Source organism: Diadema antillarum, unplaced genomic scaffold (genome assembly GCF_040938485.1).
Source record: "Diadema antillarum isolate AM-2024a unplaced genomic scaffold, OU_Dant_1.0 scf00000013, whole genome shotgun sequence".
NCBI lineage: Eukaryota > Metazoa > Echinodermata > Echinoidea > Diadematoida > Diadematidae > Diadema > Diadema antillarum.
Genome location: NW_027270902.1, coordinates 365846 through 388282, shown reverse-complemented (window position 1 = coordinate 388282; position 22437 = coordinate 365846). Strand labels below are relative to the sequence as shown.

Below are 22437 nucleotides of genomic sequence, written 5' to 3'. Positions count from 1 at the left end.
ACATGTATTACTGATGTAACAAACTTACGGAAGAAATGATACTTAGGGAATAAATGTGGTGATTATGAAAACTGCAATTCATCTTTCATTAAGGTTACATGTTAACTAGCTTTCTGCTTTTTTCTGTGAGTAGTGTTAAAAGGGTCATCAATTTGCATGAGTAGACTCATGCCATGTATTACATCTTGCCCAAAGATCTATTTTCTGTTGTGATATGTACTGTTACATGGCAAGTCTATTTTTGTAGAAGATTGCTTGTTTCTTAAACTAATATTGTAGAATGGTGTCAGTTGAATGTCTTTGAAATGTTCATGACCTCAATTCATGCATTCAAAGTTATCTTCATTTGATAAACACGATGTAGAGATGAAATAAACAGAAAGGAAAAACTAAAAAGAAAGAGATCTGACACTGAAAAGTACTTAAGTGCTAGAGTTTGAAAGTGACCTGAAATGTGCCAAAGTGACCTGATGAAAGGAAATGTGAACTGTGACAACAGATTAGCGTCAATGAAATATGATGACACATTGATTGAATGTCAGTTAGTGTTATATATTTGTTCTGATATGCATAGTGGCTCTTTGAAAATGTGAAAAATTAATTACCAAATTCATGTTTATGATGCTTTGTATATCACAATTAATCTGCAGATGTATGCTTTCATGTACTGGTACATGTGAATTAATCGCTTTATTGAGGTAGACCTGACAGGAATCGCATGTGATAGTCAAATTTGATTTCGTTTTGTTCACATGTATACAGCTGCCTGCTATCAACTATCTTCATGTATGAAAATGACCAAATGTAAAATGTAAAGATGTTCCCTATGTATTTCAATGCAAATGTTGCAATAATGAAATAGTTTATCCAAATTGGTAAGCACAATACAGTACTGAATAAGTAGGTGTATGCTTTTATAGTTTTCTGCATGCAGTGTTACACTTTCTTGGCACTCTCTTTTTGTAGCAATAAGGACTTATTGTAGTCGTGTGACAAGATCTCTGGTCCTAATTTCTCAGAAAGATTAACACTCGTAAGTGTGATATTTCCAATTACCATGGCAACAACTGCATGTTCATTTCAGTGCTGATGGATTGTTTTGATATCTATAGTAACTGCAACTATCGTAGATGGCCAGTTTTTGCTCCTTGTGCTTCGTGAAACTGGGCAAATATCTCAAAATATTTGTTGTAGAGTCTACTGCATATTTGAAATTGGATTGTAACATTTTCATTTGAGCAAATAACAATATATTTTTGTATCAGAGTCTTGTCTGAATGGATCCTAGCAACAGTGTCATTTCAGGTGAAATCTTTGGTTATACCTGTAAGTTAAGTTGTAGATAGAGGTAGATCCTGTTCAGTTTAGATTGCGTTATAATTGCCAAACTTGGTGTGCAGTAATTGTGCGAATACATTTTTGCAAGTGTATAAAGAGCGTAAGAGAGAGAGAGAGAGAGAGTGACTTTGTGTGTGTGTGTGTGTGTGTGTGTTTGTGTGAGTACACTGTAAGATATATATTTTCCATGCAAAGAATGTCATGTAGTAACTACCCTACATAGTGATAACCTTGGCATGTATGAGTCCAGTAAACTTTTGTATCCCATATATGTTAGAACAATGAAATGCACCTGCTGATGATCAGTAATATGTCTGTGAATGGCTTTTTCATGAGGCAGGTATAGCAGGCTGAATAGGAAGTAGCTGTTTCTCTGGCTGTACATTGTATGCATGTTTTTAGACCGCTTTTTGTTTATACGGTGTATGATTGTTACCTCTGCCAAAGAGGTTTTGTTTTTGCTGGCATTGGTTGGTTTGTTTGCAAAACAACTCAAAATGAGGAACGGAGGATTAAATTTTGGTATTGATCTGGATCACCATCTGGGTGCAGGAATATTTTTAATTTTTTTGAAGGATTCTTTATTACTGGAATATAGGGTCATTAGCAGCATATGTGCTTGGCGGAGGTCTGTGTTATTTTTTTTTTCTTCACTGCAAGACTTACCAAGCAGACTTTGTTACAATATGTCAGACATTGCCTTTATGGCGTAGAATGCTGTTAAGATAGTTGAGTTATGTAACAATCCTTGTGTGAACCATCCTTGCCTTATGTAATCACATTGCTTATTCTAAAATAGAACTACAGTTGATCTTCCAAGCAATACCCTCAAGGATCAATTGTTCTTTGTGTGAAAGCAGGTCTCTGAAAGGATGTCAGGAGAAACCTTTTTGTGTGTGTGATTATTCTGTATTGCTTTAATAGGAATGGTTTGCTTTTATATATTTAATTTGCACTTAGTCCTGATTTTTCTGTCATCCGTGAAAGTTATTCTATATACACATGTCGTGACAACTCGCAAGGTATACAAGATCTTGCTAACTCATCATGGTCATAATGCATTTTTGTTTGTATGTAGAAACTGATTCTCTTATGTGCACATAGATGGCTTGAAAACAGTCTTGAAAATGTGAGGATTATGATTTTTATCTCTTCCTTCTTTCAGTGTGAAACTATCGCAGGAGTGTCTGTGTTGTATTGGCAGTGGAGTTCAGGTGCCAAACGTGTATAGCCAACCAGCGTGCATCTTCTTGAAGGATTTTTAGCTGAAGTGTATGTCCTGTGATTTGTTTTTATGCCTCCACATCAGGGGCAACATATTATTTGTTTGTTTGTTTTTTCAATTTGTCTGTACCTTGGTGGCAGTCTGATTTGTTACTTGTAGTGATACCTCAGAACAAGGGATCAGATTCATGTACACAATTGTACAAGGATGAAGTGTGAACAGATACGATGATACACACATACAGTTGAACCTCTATTATCCGGCCTCCCTTTATCCGGATCTCTCTATTATACGGACGCAATCTCGCCGTGATTTTTTTAAATTTTTTTGTATATAATTACGGGAGGAAAGGGGGATTCCCAACTCCATGAGAACTCCTACACAAACACACATGAATTACATATACTTGATACATTTCTTAATAATTATTTAGGTAAATCATCCCAAGAATTTATAAAAGAAAATGATTTCATTCTTGCAAACACAAACCTCTATTTTAGGGTCTGTTACTGAGTGTAACAATGAAAAGGTTGCAGTATACACATTACTACATGTGGTACTACAATCAATGGGCTACATCAGTACATGTGTATGTATATGTACATGTATAAAGCATTGAGTCTCCCGTATCTGGCCAAATCCCTTATCCGGATGAGCCCTGGTCCTGACTTGTCCGGATACGAGAGGTTCAACTGTATTATTTTTAACAGTGGAAAGTTAGGATTCAGAGGTCAGTGCAAATCTTTTATGTTAATTGTCTTTTGATAACTCAAGTTTAACATACATAAATCATGATTCTGCATGACAAGGTAATTTTATTCAATTAGGGGCGAAATTTTGTTTTCTGTAAAGGTAATTTATGCGAAAAGTGCATGTTTAAGTTGTTGATGTAATGTGACAAAAATGAGTGACGTTCACGAGAGGGCAGTGCAGATCATGATTATGTATGATCAAAATGTCAGCATGGTGTACAGTGCATATTACGTGGATCTAATGCAGCTTTGCAAGTGGAGGCATGTATTGTTGACATTGCAGTGTTAACATTTTGTGTAATGTTCAGTTTGATTACTTCTTGTTTTGTGTGTTTTTGTGTAATAGGTGAGATCCATATAATGGATTTGTGTGGTACACTGGAAGGGAAGTTCTGGCCAACTGTTTGTATCCTGTGTTATACCATGCAATGTGCAAATACTGTATTTCACAATCTTTTTTTCTCATACATGTACCCAATATTATAAGCTGCATTGCAATCCGCCTTGCATGCAGGAAAATAACCTGGAAAATATTTTGTTTTTTGACAATAATGTTGACAATAAAATCTGTAAATATTGTAAATTCAAACAAAGGAATTCTTGTGTTTTGTTAAAAGTGGTGCATGTGATAATCTTATTGACACAGAGTTTTTGAAGGTGTAAACTGAAAGACAGACAGACATTCAGTGGGAAATAAAACGGGGGAACGTGAAATTAGCGCAGTCACAATAATTCGTTCATAAGAAAAAAACATTCAAAGTCGAGTGTTCTTACTTCTCATGAGCAAATGATTTTTATGTGACAACAGTGATTCTACATGAAGCATTAATTAGCACACCATGTTATGCCAAGGAGTTATCACAGATCCTTCTGTGATAATTCCTTGGATATATATTACACGTACTGAAAGTAGGGGAAATCGTGTACAGTGTACTGTACTACACCAGGGAGGTGGGCTTCCCACCTTCCTGACTACACGTAGTAGATGAATCAATTGCTACCTACGGTGCCGAGTTGTTTCTGGCCGTGTAATGTTGGTAGGGTCGAACTTGTCTTGTGACGCACAGGTTCGGGAGGAAGGCATGTGAGCTAAACGCACTGAACTCTTGAGTGGAGCAAAGTGAAGGGGTGTAGAACACTCGCGCAACGGACAATCGGTGGTCACTCCCGGGGAACCCCTGGGAAGAGTCCGGGCAGCCACAGGTACACATACAGGAACGCTCAGGACTGCTGCCGTATATCAAGCTGCCGTGACAAGTTGATTTGTGACTGAAAATTCATCTGTGATAGCTGTGGTGAAAGGTGTCGTGAATAGCGCAAACTTCTGAATATCTTGACAACTCGCTAGTTTGTATTGGCATGTGAAATCACAAGCACTAAAAGTTGATTTTACAACCATGTCGCACAGCGTATTGCGCGTGAACCAGGTACGTGTCAGTAACCTCGTATGCAATGATGAGAATGCACATTGCTTTGCATTGCATTGTAAACTGTAGAAATTTGCTTGACAGTTTTGTATGATATTTGGTCGTCTGCATTTTATTTATTAGTTGAACATAACATTTTTCCTGGGACTAACAAATGTCTCAAAGTTGCAATGTTCTTTTGAAGGGGAATTGAAGAATGGAATGAGATAAAACTAAAAAGAGAGATTTGGTACTATTATTGATTAACTAATAACTTCTTTAACAGTTTTTGAAGAATGATTTAATTTAACGCCTGCTAGATTTAGAATCTTTGTCACATCAACCAACGTTAATCGTTTTTGCAATTAGGGTTCTAGATTTGGTTTGGCAAGAGTGTTCAATACATTTTTTTTCCTCCACCAAATCTGTAGTACTGGTTGGTGGGCAGCATGCTGGAGAAAGGCTGCTTCATCATTTGTTCATAATAATAGATAGGGGTTTGCACACTGCACAAGCTACAAGGTGCTCATCAACTTCACAATGAAATTAAAGTTTTGACATTTTATGTCATGACATTGCTACATGCTCACTAGCTTGAGTAGCCTGACCTGACGCCCTGCGAAGACACTTGTGTACAGCAGCAGGGCTGTGTATAGCCCCGGAGACCGCACCTTGCAGCGCGGTCCTGGCGGCTACCTCGCAGCTGAGCGGGAGCAAAAATCAAGAATAACTCCATTGCCACATTCACAGCGACTTCACAAATAAAGCACGGCTAAATTTCTGTCATAAACACAGTGACAATAAAAAATGAAATATACATTACCTTTACGACTTGGTTTTTCTCACCCATTTATCTAGAAACTGCAAAATTTTCTAAATTTTTTAGGAGTAATAAGTGGCCTGCCCTAGTGCAACAGTGGAGAGACTTGCTGCTATATCCATTAGTACGCATTACGCATGCTGTCAATGCACTGCACTGCATGCATGCTGTGCGCCTGTGCGAGTGATTGTGAGTTTCAGTGAGCATCGGTGAGCTGAAGATATTCGCGTTATAAGACAACATTTTCTGCATCATAAGCGATGAAATGCGTCAAACAGTCGCCGAAATTAATCATTTAGGTTTAATCGACCCATGTAAGTATTCCTAGTAGTTTTTGTTGAAAAATTAAGGAAATATAGCGCCGAAACGGCACCATTTTGTACAACTCCTCGATCTGAATGCGAAAACGGCACAGCCGCAACGCTGCACGTTGGGGCTTCGCAGTTAGGCGGTGTATAGATCTATAGGCATAGCGTGATGAGATCTCAAAGTGACTTGAATTGACCTTTGACATTTTTTTTTCTGACCTACAGCTGGATGCACATCAGCTTGATGATGAGATACATATCCTCCTCAGGACACAGTTTACAAAGGCTTTCCAGTTCTTTCAGGTAATGACTTCATTTCCATCTCTATATTTTGATGCTTCCCTGCATTCTCATTTTGTGCTGAGCATCGTCTGAAATTTCTGATGTTTTTTTCAGACTTCTTTTGTAACATTATGCAAGGTTCAGAGTTCATATCTACCTTAGCATCCCAATATGATCCCAAGAAGAGCTCCACCCTTTCACCACCCCCCCCCCCCCCCCACACATATAGGTGATGATTTCAGTCCACCCAACATTAATGAGTAACCAATGATGGCAATCTATTGGATAAGCTTTAAAAGGTGCAAAAGTAAAGTTAGTCAATAGCCATTCACCACAGCTTGAAACAAAGGCGTGATTGCATGCATTTCTAGTCCAGTGCATGTACCAGTGTGACACAGACATCATGAAGTACATGCAGGCCTACCTTGCCCTGCCTGTCTGAATAATCCGAAGTTAAAGAACAGGTTTTGAGATTGCCCAAGTCTCACATCATTATTGTGATGTACATTTTTTTTCTTTTAACTGATCAAAATGCTGTTTTTCTCTGAAATCTGTTTAGCCTGGAGTGCTGTCAAAGATTGATCCGGAGTTAAATGCTTTACTGCGACTTCTCATATGGCATGTGAGTCTCTATTCTGTACTTTTGTGTGTTGTGCAATTTAAAGATAGTTTAATTATATTTGGCTTCCTCTGACAACTGTTTTACTACACTGTCTACTGGTAAGATTGGATTGTTTTAACAACACAGTAAAATGTATCTTCATGTGTTAATGCACTTGTCTAAACTTGTGTTTGATTACCCAGTTAGTAGTGCTAAAAAGTTTATGAATATCACATTGTATGTGCTTATGGTTAAGTTCATATGTAATCTGAAATCCTAATTGTTCTGATATCATGTATTATGTTTGGATTTCTTTCTTCTTTGTATTTAGAAAGATATGTATGAACACTTTCCTCTTTCAGAAATGCTTAAAGCATCATTTTTTCAATCCTGGAAGGTATGGACACTGTGATAGAAAAAGAATGAATGAATCTACTTCAGTGTTCTATAATTTTATGGTGCATTTGGTTTCAAGTTGATAAGGGGTGTGACTTGTGTGATATTGATAGCCACTACTGTTGTTCAGTCTGGTAAACAAGATATCACATGCCCTTCAGATACTGATGTGAGGTTTGTAATGAATTGTAGACCAAAGATTTGCATTATGTATGGTGCCCTTATATTACTCCTTCTCTTTTCCTTACCCAGTTTTCTGTGCGTGGGACTGGAGCCACTCTTGGTCAGCATATGCTCAACATGCTGTACACCCACACTCTGCCCACGGGTCAAAGGTCAGAGGTGCTGGGTAGGAAGCAGAAGATCCTCTTTGCGCTGCTCCTCATAGGCTGTAAGTGGTTCCAGGAGCGGAGCATGGACATCTCCCAGATGACAGGGAGCAGCGAAAGGGTTCAGGTGGTAGGTGTGCAGTGCAGGTTGCCATGATGTTGTAATGTCATTCAGCATAGAGCTTGATATAGGTTTCCCCGCCCAATTTCATCAGATTCGCATTCGAATAAATGAGAGGGAGTTCAAATTCAAGCGATTTTTGTTAGCGCTGTGCCCTCATGCTTCATTTTCGTTTTTTGATCATTCAAATTTGTGTCATGTCATTCCTTTTAGATTTTATTTTATTCAATTTAAGGAAGCAAAGTTCGCATTCAATTTCGCGACAGCTGAATAGCCGTTCAATTTTGTCCCAAATACCAATTCCAATCTCATTTATAGGCACACAACTCTGACCTTTGAACATTCAAATCCAATTAGCATGTCCAAGTCCTGTAATTCTATGGAATTCTTATGAATATTCTTACATTGCTGAATGGCAAATTCATCAACGTTCAGGGTTATCATTTCAAGTTCAACATCTTTTTTTTTTTTTTTTTTTTGGGGGGGGGGGGTGTTTTATTCAACTAGTTTCTCTATATTTCCCCCATCCAAATGGATGTAACATTTACAGAATGGTTAAACTCTGACTTTGCCAACATATTATAATGAGAGATCACTTGAGAACATCGATATGTCAAGTGTGATATAGTCGTATTACAGATTTTGTTTTCAGTCACATTTGAGATTTGAAATGTGTGTGATATACTTTGCATTGGGATATTCTTTCTTTTACATAATTATTCATAATTTTGATGTACAGTCTCTCAATCTCTTCAGCCGTTGATCTGTTGACATGCCAGGCACCTTGGCATGTACGTCTGAGAGTGGTTGTACCATTGAGTGCACTTCTCAGGTGTAAAGGTGTCAAGGTTCTAGAGAGCAGCATCTCTCAGGATGTCACAGCGCCATTGCTGCAGGTTGACCCCTGCATCGTGAGCTGCTTGCCTGTCTCCGAAACGGAGCTGCCACGCTGGCTGTGCCAAGGTTCTCTTGACAGCGGCCTTTGAAGGCTGAGTGTGCCATTTCTGTCATGTTTAGAAAGGGGGAGTAGGGAGAGAGTAGCGTCAGCTGTATTGAAGGGTTTACTCCGTCGGGCAGCTGGGCACGGACATGGGGTCTGGTGTAATCATAGAACAGGTAGATTGGATCCTCAGCAGGGAACAATTGGTTGCATTCGGTGACGATTTTAGCAAGGAAATCCTCGAAGCTCTCCCTTGCCTCAGTTTGAAATGCAATTCTGTGGTAGATAAGACCGACGACAGTGGACACCGTGAAGGTCATGTTGCAATTTCGACCTCGCTGTCCATGCATCACCCTTCTAACCGCAACATACCGCAGAGCCCTCTCTCGTGTACGCCTTGTCCAGATATTGTAACCCGTTTCGCTGATGAAGATACAGTTTCCCACAACTACGTCCTCAAGAAATCATTCAGCATATGTTCCTGACACTGGTCGAGTACCCGTAGGACGTTCCTGGCATCTGGGACGTCCTCTGCCATCTTCAGCGTTAACAGCATCCCATCCGGTGCTCTGCCTACAGATGTTGAGACTGCAGGCTTGTCAGGGAGGTTGCGCTCAAGACTTTCCTTTATTTGTTAAAGAGTTAAATGTGGGTTATCATCTGTGACGTTCTCCGAGTGGTTGCGCATGTTGGCATCCATTTTCACATTTCGGGGCTTCACCCCTTGGTAGCTTTTCGACCCTGCCAGTGTCCACATACGTACTTCGCTACCTCTAATCTAGCCATAGACCTGTTTTTTCCAAGAGTGTCGGCCATTTCTAGGTAGTCTTGCTGATTATCAAATGCTTCTGCCAACCTAGCTCGGTCTGTATTCGAGACATTCATGTACTGTCCTCAAGCTGCTGCCATAGTCTGTATAAATCAGGGAATGTTTGGAACTGGAGTTTGTATATGAGTTGTTGCTTCTACTATTGTTCATCAGAGGAATGAGAAATTGCAGTAGTTAAAGACAAGAGTCTCATTCTTGGGCACATTACGTTTGCATTGATTATTGAAACAGATGGAGAATATACAAAGAACATGAGCAGCAATGAAAAACACTGCCCAGATGCTGTAAATGTTTGCCTATTCGTTCATTTGAATTCCTTATCGGTCATCATGGCTGTGCTGGTGCGAATTTGAATGCGTTTCATGCGCATTTTTAATTTGAACGCACTATTTACATGTTTATGTGACAAAATCATGAATTCAAATGCTGATGAAATTAGATTGAATGAAGTACAATAGCTTTTTGAATGTTAATCTCAATGATCATTCAAATTTGCCCAAAAATGAATGCTCGCATCATATCAAATGCAAATCTGTGAGTGGCTATTATGGTAAAGAATGTGAACAAGACAAAGGAAAGTCTACTTCCAAACATGATGTTTGCTGCTGGGATTGTTCTGAACGGTAAATAATCAACAAATGAACACTCACCAGACCATCAATAGTTTGCTTCCCAAAAGCTCAGGTGCCAGGAAAAATGTAATACTCAGGCTCAAGTCAAGAGGTCTCACATTGTCTTATCCAACAACTTTAGAAAGGCAACATTCAGTATGGAGAAGACATTGATAGCAGTGTGAAAGATTGGGCAAAAACAGTTTATGACAACAACACTATGTAGAGAAGACTCATAGAGGAAGGAGATTTGGATGGCATGAGATCGCACAGTGCTACAAGGACTGATAAAAAAATATGATAAGGGATATCAGCTGGCAATGGATAGTGTCAATGTAATTGTACATGCCCGGCGGCCAACAAAGACAAACTCTGGACACGACTATCACTTTTCGTTGGGCATGACGAAATTGGGTGGCAAAACTTATAAAAGCATGGTGACTACTGATTTCTAGGTTCATCCTTGGACGTTAGAAAGATGAATGATGTTGCATTTTCTTATAAGTTAGATTTGAATCACTGAAATATGTATATTCCCAAAAAGATCTCTTACAAGCACTTCTCTCAATACATGGAAATGTAATCCTGTAAGATGTGAAGGTATCTTGGGACACTTTTTCCAAACTTCTTTAAATATCAAACTGCATCTCATTCATTCTAAGAATTAAAATGTAAGATTATGTAAATAATGATTATGATAATAGTTGTCATGATGATGATGTTGATTATAATGATAATGATAATGAAAATTAAAATGATAATGATGATAACAAAATGATAATGATCATACAGTAATAGTTGTGAAAATACTTCTTGCATATCAAATCATACCTTTAGGGCTGTTGCTATGCACTCTTGAAATAGGAGACTAGAAAAGTGGGAAGTATATGCAGAGAAAGTCTTGTGCATGAGGATTATGTTAGCACATTCTCTTTGACCTTGGGTCTTCCTTTCCATTAATGAACCACCAAATGATGCTAAGGAGCACCATCTATCTACCTGAGCATGGCAATCAGAATGCAAATTTAGTCCCAAGTGGTTACTTACATCCTTTGAAAATACTTTACAGAACACACTTGATGTCTTCCATCAAAATTATTTGCTTGTTTGTTAGTGTATTTCTCTCTTTGTTTTCTACTCTGTGTGTTTTTGTTTTCACTGTGTAGATCTGGAAGTTTGTGCACTGGTTGGAGAGACTGGTAAAAGTGGCTTCTCTGGTCAACTTTCTTGTGTTTCTCCAGCAAGGTTTCTACCCAACACTCCTTGAGAGGGTATTGGGCATCGTACCAAGATTTGCACACCCTCAGTCAGTGAGACAGGTAAAGGAAATAAAGCATCGTTTGCAGAGTCCAGAAATCAGTTGACAGTAGTAACAGTGCGTTGCATTTTTAATTTTTCATAGATATGCATTGATGGGTTCAGTAAATTCAGGTGATACTTACCTTTTTATTCTGTTAAGGCTGATTTTTTTTTCTTGTAATGTCAGTGAATTGCATTACAACAATAAGATGTCAATGTGAAATTTCTGAATTGTGTTCCCAATACTATGAACTGCCTTTTTGTGACCTGCTGTGAAGATATATGATACAGTATTCATCGCATAATCGGGACAGGTCGGGAGTAGCAAACACGGCCCCTTTAAGCGAGGTGCCCGATTTCGCGATGAGCACTCACCATACACTAACGGCATACGACAGGTACATGTAGTGCACACACACACACACACACACACACGTACACACACACATGCATACTGACGTACTGTACATGTACATGAATACACCACGCTACCCCTCTCGGCGCGACCCTCTAGCTCATTCACAACTGAGGAACGTACACAGTCACAGATCACAGTGCATTGAAAGTTTAAACACTCAGAGACGAGGAATTTGGACTTTGCCCTCAAAGTGTATGACTGAGATTAAACAACGTACACAGCCTGAGTTGTGTGAGCGAGGCATGTTTTTTATTGGATGTGAGTAGGAATTGCAAGCGAGCACATGGCTTTGCTTATGTAGGGGAGAAGAATGTTCGCGAAAGCATTTGTTTCGCAATGGCATGGATACTTATACACGGCGCTTTCGTGGCAATGCATGTACAAGTACTGGATGGACGGAGGTCAAAACACACCAGTCCGAAGCTTGCTTTGTAAGTTTGATGTAAACGACAACTGATAGGGAATCTTTGAAATATTGTTGTGGTATTTTGGTAGATTTTTTGTGTAAAATATCAACAAAATCAAAGATCGCTTGAAGAAAAATTGTCCCGTTTATCAGAGGTCCCCGCCCGATTATCCAGTGAAAATAACATGCATTGGAAATGTTTCTTGGAAGCGTATGTCATTTAAGCGAGGTTCCCGATTATCAGATGCCCGATTATGCGATGAATACTGTATCAAAGTTGATGTTGTCATGTGCAGCAGACAGTGTTGTTGTTTGTGATTAGTTACTTTTTAGCAGAGAAAAACAGTGAAAGAGAATTGAGAAATGTAATGATGACCAATTATCAAACACAATGTTTGTAAATTTGTCCTATTTCAAACAAAAGTAGTTCAGCTCAATGATCAAAGGCACTATTTTGTCACTGAAGACATTGAGAGCGTATCGTAATGTTACAGATATATGTTTGCTATAATTACAGTAGAATAGTAGGAGCAAGAGTTTTAGTAATACAAGTTTCTGTAGAAATCTGCATTCATGAACATGAGCAACATAAACTTTACCTTAGTTCTTATTATTTTCAATTCAACTATTTTGGTTATCACATAAAAGTCTTTACATTAATCTCTGAATGGCCAAAGTTGCTCATATTTAGGGGCATGTATATGAGACTTTCAAATACATTTTACAAAGTCTTAAGAGTATGTCATAGAGCAAAAAGTCTCTCTTAAGACTTTCATGAAACGGACCGCTGGTATATCAATATGCTTGATAGTAGGTTGAATTTGATATGATCTGATCTTTTCAATTGGCAGGTGACGTTTGAGTTCATGACCCGTGAACTCCTGTGGCATGGTTTTGCCGAGTTCCTCTTCTTCCTCCTCCCGCTCATCAACGTCCACCGCATCCGCAACTTCCTGCGACGTCGGTTGCTAGGCAGCGGGATGGTTAGGCCCGAGGGCAGGGAGAGATCCAGGTCCCAGTATACGGAGTGTGCTGTGTGTGGAGACTGGCCTACTTGTCCACAAGAGATTGGTTGCCAGCATATCTTCTGTTATTATTGTTTACATGTGAGTTGTGTGTGAAGGTGAAATACTTGCCACATTTTCTGTTTCTTCTTTTTTCTCTTTTCCTTGTACATTTCAATTTCCTCTTCTCCTCCTCTTCCTTCTTCCTTCTTTTTTTCTTCTTGTCTTTCTCATCCTTCTCCTCATTTTCCATCCTCTTTCTCTTCCTCCTCTCCTTCTGCGTCATCATCTTTTCTACTTCTCCTATACCACATCCATGTTTTTATGCTTTGCCATGTATAATTGTAACTAACTCCCTCAAACCGCTAACCAGATGTTGAAAAACCAGTTGCTTCAGTCATGTACAACTTTTGATCAAGTTTGTTGTTTCTTGGTAAATGCTAAAAGCAGGCAAATGTTGTGTAGAAACTGGAAGAGGGTTTAAAGGATCCTTGAGGTAGGGTTATCTGCATTTAATTGCATCTATATTCAGGTTGCATGGTATAGAGATACAGAAACTTGACATGTTAAATGTTAAGGAAGGATGTGAAAATGGGATTAGGGGTTTACGAAATTTTTCATTTTTGAAACCAAGAGAATAAGAAGCAGAGGGGAGAAGGTTGATGTGTGAACTTTCTTCAGTTTGTCTTCCTCTACAAATGAAATTTGTAAGATTCCAATTGCTGATCTGTAATTTAACAAGAATGTGTTGTTTGTTTTTGTTTTTACAGAGTAATTACCAGGCAGATCCATCCTTTGCCTGTCCCAGCTGTGGGCATTCTGTGCGTGATGCCAGCAACATCCATCCGGTGGTGTGTGGAGTCAGGTAACACAGGACCAACCTCCCACCCAGGATGATCTGGAGACATTCAACTCATCTTGCAATAGTGGCAACCTCTTCACCAGGTGTTTAATATCAGTGACACCAAGTTCTGTTGCATAAAGTCATGCATTGGTGCTTGAGGCAGGAATTTTAGCCACTTGTTTGTGTGACGGTCCATCTGTTTTGTACGTTATTTCATGTGATTTCTGTTTTGGTTACAACTCGAGGCCCTCATGGAAACTTAGTATTTTGTGCATATGACCATGCAAAGATGAATTACTGAGATTTTATAGTGATAATAGCTAGGGATAGCAATGAATATGAGATTCTAAAAAATCTGTGGTATATTGCTGAGAAATTCACCTGTTTCTGGCACATGATAGAAATATGAGTCAATTTTAACAAAAGAACCTGGAATACCTCTAACGGCATGCAATGGGACAACTTTGAAATATTGCAAAAAGGAAGAAAAAAAAAAGGTTCTCATGAATTCAATCTCAATTCCTTTCAGCACCAACTACAACAAAAAGATTCACTACTTCATCATTATTGTGATATGTGTCTTAGATCAGAGGTCAAAATGTATAAAGGTCAAATATGTACATTGCAAATATTCATGAAGTCCAGAACCATGGAAAAAAGTTTGTTATACTTTGGTACCTGAAGAAAGGAAACATTTGACAATGTGATTCCTGTAATGGGTGTTGGATGTTGTGTTTGAAAAGGCACAGTTCATGTGCTAAATTTGAACCCTACAATATGTGACATGAAAATGCAAGTACTTTGTCAGAAAATCAAGTAGCACCCACCAATATGAAAGTGATCTTTCCGCTGTCACTGTCACTACTCCAAATCCTATGACCAAGTTGAACAAAGCTCATGAATGTAACCATGCATCACCAAACCTAAAAAAAAAAAAACCCAAAACAACCAAACAAAATGCCACACAACAATTTAATATTTAAGGTGAAATATGTCAGAAGATTTTCCTGACATACATGTAGTTATATAAACACATGAATAAAATGTTGTTTTAAGCCTCAGGGGAATACCTTATTGCCTGATAAATGGTAGTTTAGAGCAGTTTTGAAGGGGAAAAAAAAATGATTTTGTCCAACATTCCAAATTTAACTCCTTCTACAACATATTTTGTATAGATGTTTTATATGTTTATCCATTCTGTAACCAAAATCATGTCAAAATTCAAATCCAAATTGGCTCAAAAATGCATGTTTTTTACCACTAGTTCCTCATTTGTGATGAGACAATCTTTGAGGAAGAAAATTCCCTTTATGTCCCATTTTTCAAGCACACCAAAAATAATCACAGTAAATTTCTCTTCAATTGGATAAATGGTACAGTCCTGAGGGCCAGATACCACGCCCTCTGAAGCCTATTTGTGACCCGTCATGTCAAAAGCAGCCACAAGTGTCTGACATCATAACCGAGAAAAATCAGATTTTAGTTGAGGTACCGATAAAAAAAGAAATTGAAATTTTGATTTTTGGTTACCGGTAATCGGAAACCAGAGGGATATATCTACCACTTGTTCAAATTTCAAGGTGTCACGCTTCCCATAAAAGTGAGAAATATTAGATAATTTGTATGCATTTGCTTCTTTCAGCTGGTCAATTTTTTGCTGCACAGTTTGAGCAAGGGCTTTGCGTGGCATTTTCACAAGCTCCGCCCCTAGCAACTACTCGAAGCTGATTGGCTGGTGATGACATATTATCTCACCAAAGTCTTTCATTGCCTGGATGCAAGTTACAGAGCATGATTGATCATAAACTCTGAGCGTTATTGTTTCTGTTTGATAGACGACGTCAGCGTAGTTGAAGCAAGCAATAGACAGCGTGTGCTCTTTTGGCTGATCGGACGTAATCGGTTAGTATTGATTGACAGGTGTCGCCCCCCCCCCCCCCCCCCCCCCCTCGCTTGACCAATAATAGTCTGGGCTTCGTCCCTTTTCCCTTGGGGTGACACTTTGCGATAAACCAAGAGAAGATGCAGATTTTCTGATTGCGATAATCACAAGACTGTGCGCCCAACAAATAATAATAGTCGTGTCCAAAGTTTGTCTTTGTTGGCCGCCGGGCATGTACAATCACATAGACATTATCCATTGCCAGCTGATGTCTTTTGTCAGTCCTTGTAGCACTGTGCGATCTCATGCCATCCAAATCTCCTTCCTCCATGAGTCCTCTCTCAATCATGTCGCTGTCGTGCACTGCCTTTGCCCAACCTTTGACACTGCTGTCAAAGTCTTCCCCACACTGAGACTGACTTTTCAAAGTTGTTGGATACGCCAGTGTGAGGCCTCTCGACTTGAGCCTGGGTATGACACTTTTCCTGGCACCTGAGCTTTTGAGAAGTAAACTATTGATCGTCTGGTGAGTGTTCAATCGTTGATTTTTGACTGTTGAGAACAATCCCAGCAGCCAACATCATGTTTGGAAGTACACTTTCCTTTGTCTTGGTCACATTCTTTTCCATACGGTCACTCACAGATGCAGCCTCCAGCACAGATTTTGAAGAGTGCCGCTTTTTCTTCCAACTCGGTTGGCTGATCTCGCAAAGTAAACCTTTGCAGAGCATCAACTTTTGACATCCTGAAAGCAGAGTTTGAGCTTAGCCTACAAAGTTCATCTGTCTCTCTTTTGACCTAAGATATGATGCAATTTCGCAGTTTGTCTTTTGTTGCTTCCGTCGGCAACACTGAAGTGATTGCTGCTCTGTCATCTCATCTCAAGAGAAGATAGCCTCAGTTGCAGAAATTCATTCTTGTGGCACATCATTTGTTGCTGATGTCTTTCCAATAAACATCGAGATCTGTGTACAATGCAAGACAGAAAAAATTAAAAAATCAACTCACAATTCTAAAAGAGTGATATTGTTCATTGTTTTATGATATGAAATCATATCTTCATTATTGTTTTGAGAATTAGTGACAATGCATGAAGATGTTTTGTTTAAATTTGTCACTTGGTATAAATGCTTGGAATAAGCAATTTCCCAAATATTCACAGATTTCATCAAAAACCCAAATGGCAACCTGTTAGTAGAAGAACCAGATAGGTCAAATCTAATTATTACTTTCAGTTGTGGTTGATGAGAATCTTCTGAAGCAGGTTGGGATTGAAAAGTCAAGCTGGATTTTGCTTGATTTTGCTTCTTCCTAGGCAACCAAATCAAAGGAAAAGCATATAGGAGACAGAGAATCCATAATGAATCAGGTAGTATAAATACTGAGATAATGTCGATGTAGCTAATAAAGCAATTTTGTCTCCCTGAAACGATAGTATATTAGACCGATGATCTCGAGACTGCACGCCTAACGAAAAATGGTAACCGCGTCCAAAGTTTGTCTTTGTTGGCCGCTGGGCATGAACAATCACATTGACATTACCGGTATCCATTGCCAGCTGATATCCCTTTTCAGTCCTTGTAGCACTGTGCGATCTCATGCCATCCAAATCTCCTTCCTCTATGAGTCCTCTCTCAATCATGTCGCTGTCGTGCACTGCCTTTGCCCAACCTTTGACACTGCTGTCAAAGTCTTCCCCACACTGAGACTGACTTTTCAAAGTTGTTGGATACGCCAGTGTGAGGCCTCTTGACTTGAGCCTGGGTATGACACTTTTCCTGGCACCTGAGCTTTTGAGAAGTAAACTATTGATCGTCTGGTGAGTGTTCAATCGTTGATTTTTGACTGTTGAGAACAATCCCAGCAGCCAACATCATGTTTGGAAGTACACTTTCCTTTGTCTTGGTCACATTCTTTTCCATACGGTCACTCACAGATGCAGCCTCCAGCACAGATTTTGAAGAGTGCCGCTTTTTCTTCCAACTCGGTTGGCTGATCTCGCAAAGTAAACCTTTGCAGAGCATCAACTTTTGACATCCTGAAAGCAGAGTTTGAGCTTAGCCTACAAAGTTCATCTGTCTCTCTTTTGACCTAAGATATGATGCAATTTCGCAGTTTGTCTTTTGTTGCTTCCGTCGGCAACACTGAAGCGATTGCTGCTCTGTCATCTCATCTCAAGAGAAGATAGCCTCAGTTGCAGAAATTCATTCTTGTGGCACATCATTTGTTGCTGATGTCTTTCCAATAAACGTCGAGATCTGTGTACAATGCAAGACAGAAAAAAATTAAAAAATCAACTCACAATTCTAAAAGAGTAATATTGTTCATTGTTTTATGATATGAAATCATATCTTCATTATTGTTTTGAGAATTAGTGACAATGCATGAAGATGTTTTGTTTAAATTTGTCACTTGGTATAAATGCTTGGAATAAGCAATTTCCCAAATATTCACAGATTTCATCAAAAACCCAAATGGCAACCTGTTAGTAGAAGAACCAGATAGGTCAAATCTAATTATTACTTTCAGTTGTGGTTGATGAGAATCTTCTGAAGCAGGTTGGGATTGAAAAGTCAAGCTGGATTTTGCTTGATTTTGCTTCTTCCTAGGCAACCAAATCAAAGGAAAAGCATATAGGAGACAGAGAATCCATAATGAATCAGGTAGTATAAATACTGAGATAATGTCGATGTAGCTAATAAAGCAATTTTGTCTCCCTGAAACGATAGCATATTAGACCGATGATCTCGAGACTGCACGCCCAACGAAAAATGGTAACCGCGTCCAAAGTTTGTCTTTGTTGGCCGCCGGGCATGAACAATCACATTGACATTATCCATTGCCAGCTGATAACTCTTGTCAGTCCTTGCAGCATTGTATGAGCTCAGGCCATCCAAATCTCCTTCCTCTATGAATCTTCTCTCTATCATGTCGCTGTCGTGCACTTCTTTTGCCCAACCTTTGACACTGCTGTCAAAGTCTTCCCCACACTGAGATTGCCTTTCCAAAGTTGTTGGATACGACAATGTGAGGCCTCTTTACTTGAGCCTGGATATTACATTTTTCCTGGCACCTGAGCTTTTGAGAAGCAAACTGTTAATGGTCTGGTGAGTGTTCATTCGTTGATTTTTGACTGTTGAGAACAATCCCAGCAGCCAACATCATGTTTGGAAGTATGCCGTCCTTTGTCTTGGTCACATTCTTTTCCATTCGGCCACTCACAGATGCATCCTCCAGCACAGATTTTGAAGAGTGCCGCTTTTTCTTCCAACTCGATTGGCTGATCTCGCAAACTAAACCTTTGCAGAGCATCAACTTTTGACATCCTGAAAGCAGAGTTTGAGCTTAGCCTACAAAGTTCATCTGTATCTCTTTTGACCTCAGATATGATGCAATTTCGCAGTTTGTCTTTTGTTGCTTCCGTCGGCAGCACTGAAGTGATTGCTGCTCTGTCATCTCATCTCCAGAGTAGATAGCCTCAGTTGCAGAAATCCATTCTTTTTTGCACATCATATGTTGCTGATGTCTTTCCAGTAAAACTGAAATCTGCATGCAATGCAAGACAGGAAACAGATACTCTGAGTACATGTATGAAAATCTATGACTGAATCAAGAGGATTTCTAAAGGAAGTCAGACCGTCTAATATTCTAATATTTTCGGGGAGATCATTGAAAATACTTATGCTAGTATAAATACATCCATGTTTCGCAAAATTTGTCCTAGGTTTTTCAGTTTGAGGATATTGCGTGAATTTCTTAAGTAATGACTGCATTCTGTTTCACTGTTATTTTATCACATAGAAACAATAGCAACATATCATGCAGGAGCTTAAAAATAGATAGGGCAACTTCTTTCTTCCTGCGCATTTCAACTGGTTCAACTTCAGTGAGGTTGTAAAGGGATTTACTCCTGAAATGATTGTCTACCAGTAAGACAGTACGAAGGGCTCTTTTCTGTAGTACAGTTATTTTAGTTTAAGTCTTTCCTGCGTTCATCCAAATAATGGAGCAGTAATCCAGGTGCGGCTAAATTAAGCCTTTGTATAATAACAAGGCAGTGTCTTGTGAGATAAATGGTCTTATTCTTTTCAGGCAGTAAATAGCAGAGGATAATATACCTCGGACATACACTGTGTGATTGTTCCACGTTAACGTTTCGTTCAGGGTCACACCTAAATACTTGCATGTTTCAGTTTGATTCACAGGAGAATCATTAATCTTGATTTGGATGTTATTAAGTTGACATCTTTTCCACATTGGCGCGATTATCATCGAAGCACACTTTTCCTCATTGAGTAATAATCCGTCCCAGATGCACCGACCAAGCCCCTTCTCCTGGAACAGGGGCATGTGCTGGCATGATGGTACCCTGGGTACTTGAAGAGCTTCCGCGAAGGTGACGAAGTGTCCTGATGTTGCTGGAGACGGCGATGGCGAAGGAAATCCCCTGAAGATGGGTAGGTCGTTGGCGTTCAGAGAAGGCGGTTGCTCTGTGCAGTGGTCGCAGGTGTCGCACTTCATGAAGATGATGCATCCGATGCGTCTGTCCGTGTCCTGGTGGATGAAGGTTTATTCCTCATCGATGGTGCTCCCTCGCAGTGTCCTGGCTGATTCCCCGACGGTGGCTTTCACATGGTCGTAGTCCGCTCCGTAAGACTGCTGCTCTGCTCCACTGGGCTCCACGACGACTAGCACCTGCTTGCCTGAGAAAGACGGGTGCCGCCAGTGAACGTCTCTGATGTCCCTCATTGCAGCGTCGAAGATGGCGTGCTCTTTCTGCGTTTTCTCCTGTTTAAGATTGCTGCAATGTGGGCATCGTCCCGTACAATTCTTCTTTTTTCCTGAGTTGATTGATGGATGCCTCTCCGGCTTGAACATTAACCATTTCTCGCAGCTCCACGACAGCCATACTTCGTTAAGTAAGAGTGATAGCCCGTCTCCTGAAAGCTCTGTGGGAATTAGTAAACGATGGAATTCCCCTTGTGGGAGAAGCTGCATCGCGGTTTACAGTTTGCTCCAGTGTCTAGGCAGCAGGTATCCTTGAAAAGGATTTCTGCATACGCGGGATTGACATTGCTCCAGCCTCAAGAATCTCACGCTTTTCAGGATCCATATTTCTAAGTCTGTCGAGGAAGGGGGTTCCCAACCGCGCATGTAATTGGTACGATTCAATTCAATTCAATTCAAAAAGACATCAATCACATTTGGCAGGATCTCAATATATCCTTGTAGATTATTTGTTCTCACTGACAGCAGTAACTCTCGATACAGTCTGTTGACAAGGTACACATACAGCCCAATATGCTGCTGTACATCCAGCATCTTCCTCTGTGTCTTGAGACCATTCGCTGCTGTTATCACTGGCAGACATCACATTGTCTCTTAACCCGTTGAGGACGAGTCCCGAGTATACTCGGGCCAGTGTCTATGGGAAATGCGTGTTGTAGCAGTCAATTCCTGAATGTATTGCATGTGTGCAGATCAAACTGATTTGTTGACCATCTTCCGTATCTGTGTGAAATTCTACCAATCTTGTTGTTTCTTAGACTGCTTGGCTTTGATGTAAGCTTCCTCTTTCCTACTACACAGATGCTTGAGCTTTCATGTAAACCAGGGTTTATCTAAGGCCAAAAAAAAAAAAAAAATTGTTGCATTGGAGTAACGGGTCATTGAAAAATAGGGTAGGTAGGTAGGGATTTTTTTTTTTTTTTTTAAATACATCCCGCCCCAATCGCCCCCAGTTTGAGTACCCCCTTTTTGTCGGCGACCACCCCTCCCCCCCCCCCCAAAAAAAAAAAACAAAAAAATTAGCATAAAGTCCAATAATCACCCAAGTCAAAGGTCTTTATATCAAGTTCTTCTCTTCTTATATTTTGTTTTAAAGACAAATTATCTTTAAATCTAAGCTATTTCTGCAGTCCTTAACAGATTCGACTTTTATTGTAGGCAAGGATGACTATTGTACTAGACTGTATATAAAATGTATTAAATCATTCTTTCTGTGAATCAATCATATATGATTTAATAGGTCTGGATTGTTTCTTCTTTTTTTTTCAGTTTGAAAATGATATTTGCAAGTTTTCAAATATTGAAAAGGCCAATCAAATACTGGGGGCATCACAGGACAAGTAGGCCTACACATGCACAACACACACACACACACACACACACACACACACACACACACACACACACAGGGGTGTATCCAGGATTTTTTCTGGGGGGGTCGTAATCAAAATTTTTGGACCTTTGCCTTTGCGAGGGAGCGGAGCGACCGAGCGGGGGGAGGGTGTGGGAGGGGGGTGTCCCCCCTCCCACGGTAGGGAGTTTTTGAATTTTGTATCTTAAAATGGGGCCATTTGGTGCATACAAAAGTGACTTTTTCGGCATGGCAGTGCAGCTTAGAAATAAGGTAAATTATGGCATATTAAAACTAAAGTTACGAAATTTATGAGGTTTTTGACAATTTGCTGGAACACCGGTCACTTTTTTTCCCTGTTGTAGGCCTATATAGAGTAAAAAGCCCTCAAAAAACAAAAATGTCTTTTACAAAAAGTGGACCTTTTGAAAATTTGGTGGGGGGGGGGGGGGGGGTCGTACGACCCTCCCGACCCCCCCTTGCATAC

At 39.7% G+C, this 22437-nt stretch overlaps 1 protein-coding gene across 1 annotated transcript; it reads left to right on the top strand.

Annotated features, from left to right (window-relative positions):
* The first annotated feature begins 4607 nt into the window (after window positions 1-4607).
* LOC139721074 (peroxisome biogenesis factor 2-like) lies at window positions 4608-15034 on the top strand. Its single transcript, XM_071632407.1, has 7 exons — window positions 4608-4742; window positions 6075-6152; window positions 6691-6753; window positions 7381-7587; window positions 11125-11277; window positions 12933-13187; window positions 13856-15034. Exons 1-7 carry the CDS (start codon window positions 4713-4715, stop codon window positions 13952-13954), a joined length of 885 nt encoding a protein of 294 aa, XP_071488508.1. The 5' UTR covers window positions 4608-4712; the 3' UTR covers window positions 13955-15034.
* Window positions 15035-22437: the final 7403 nt, after the last annotated feature.

Bases quoted from the DNA above. Each gene is read 5' to 3' on its own strand.
- LOC139721074 (XM_071632407.1), top strand. From the start codon at position 4,713: ATGTCGCACAGCGTATTGCGCGTGAACCAG. The intron at 4,743-6,074 runs GTACGTGTCAGT...TCTGACCTACAG, and splicing joins GCGTATTGCGCGTGAACCAG to CTGGATGCACATCAGCTTGA. The intron at 13,188-13,855 runs GTGAGTTGTGTG...TTGTTTTTACAG, and splicing joins TCTGTTATTATTGTTTACAT to AGTAATTACCAGGCAGATCC.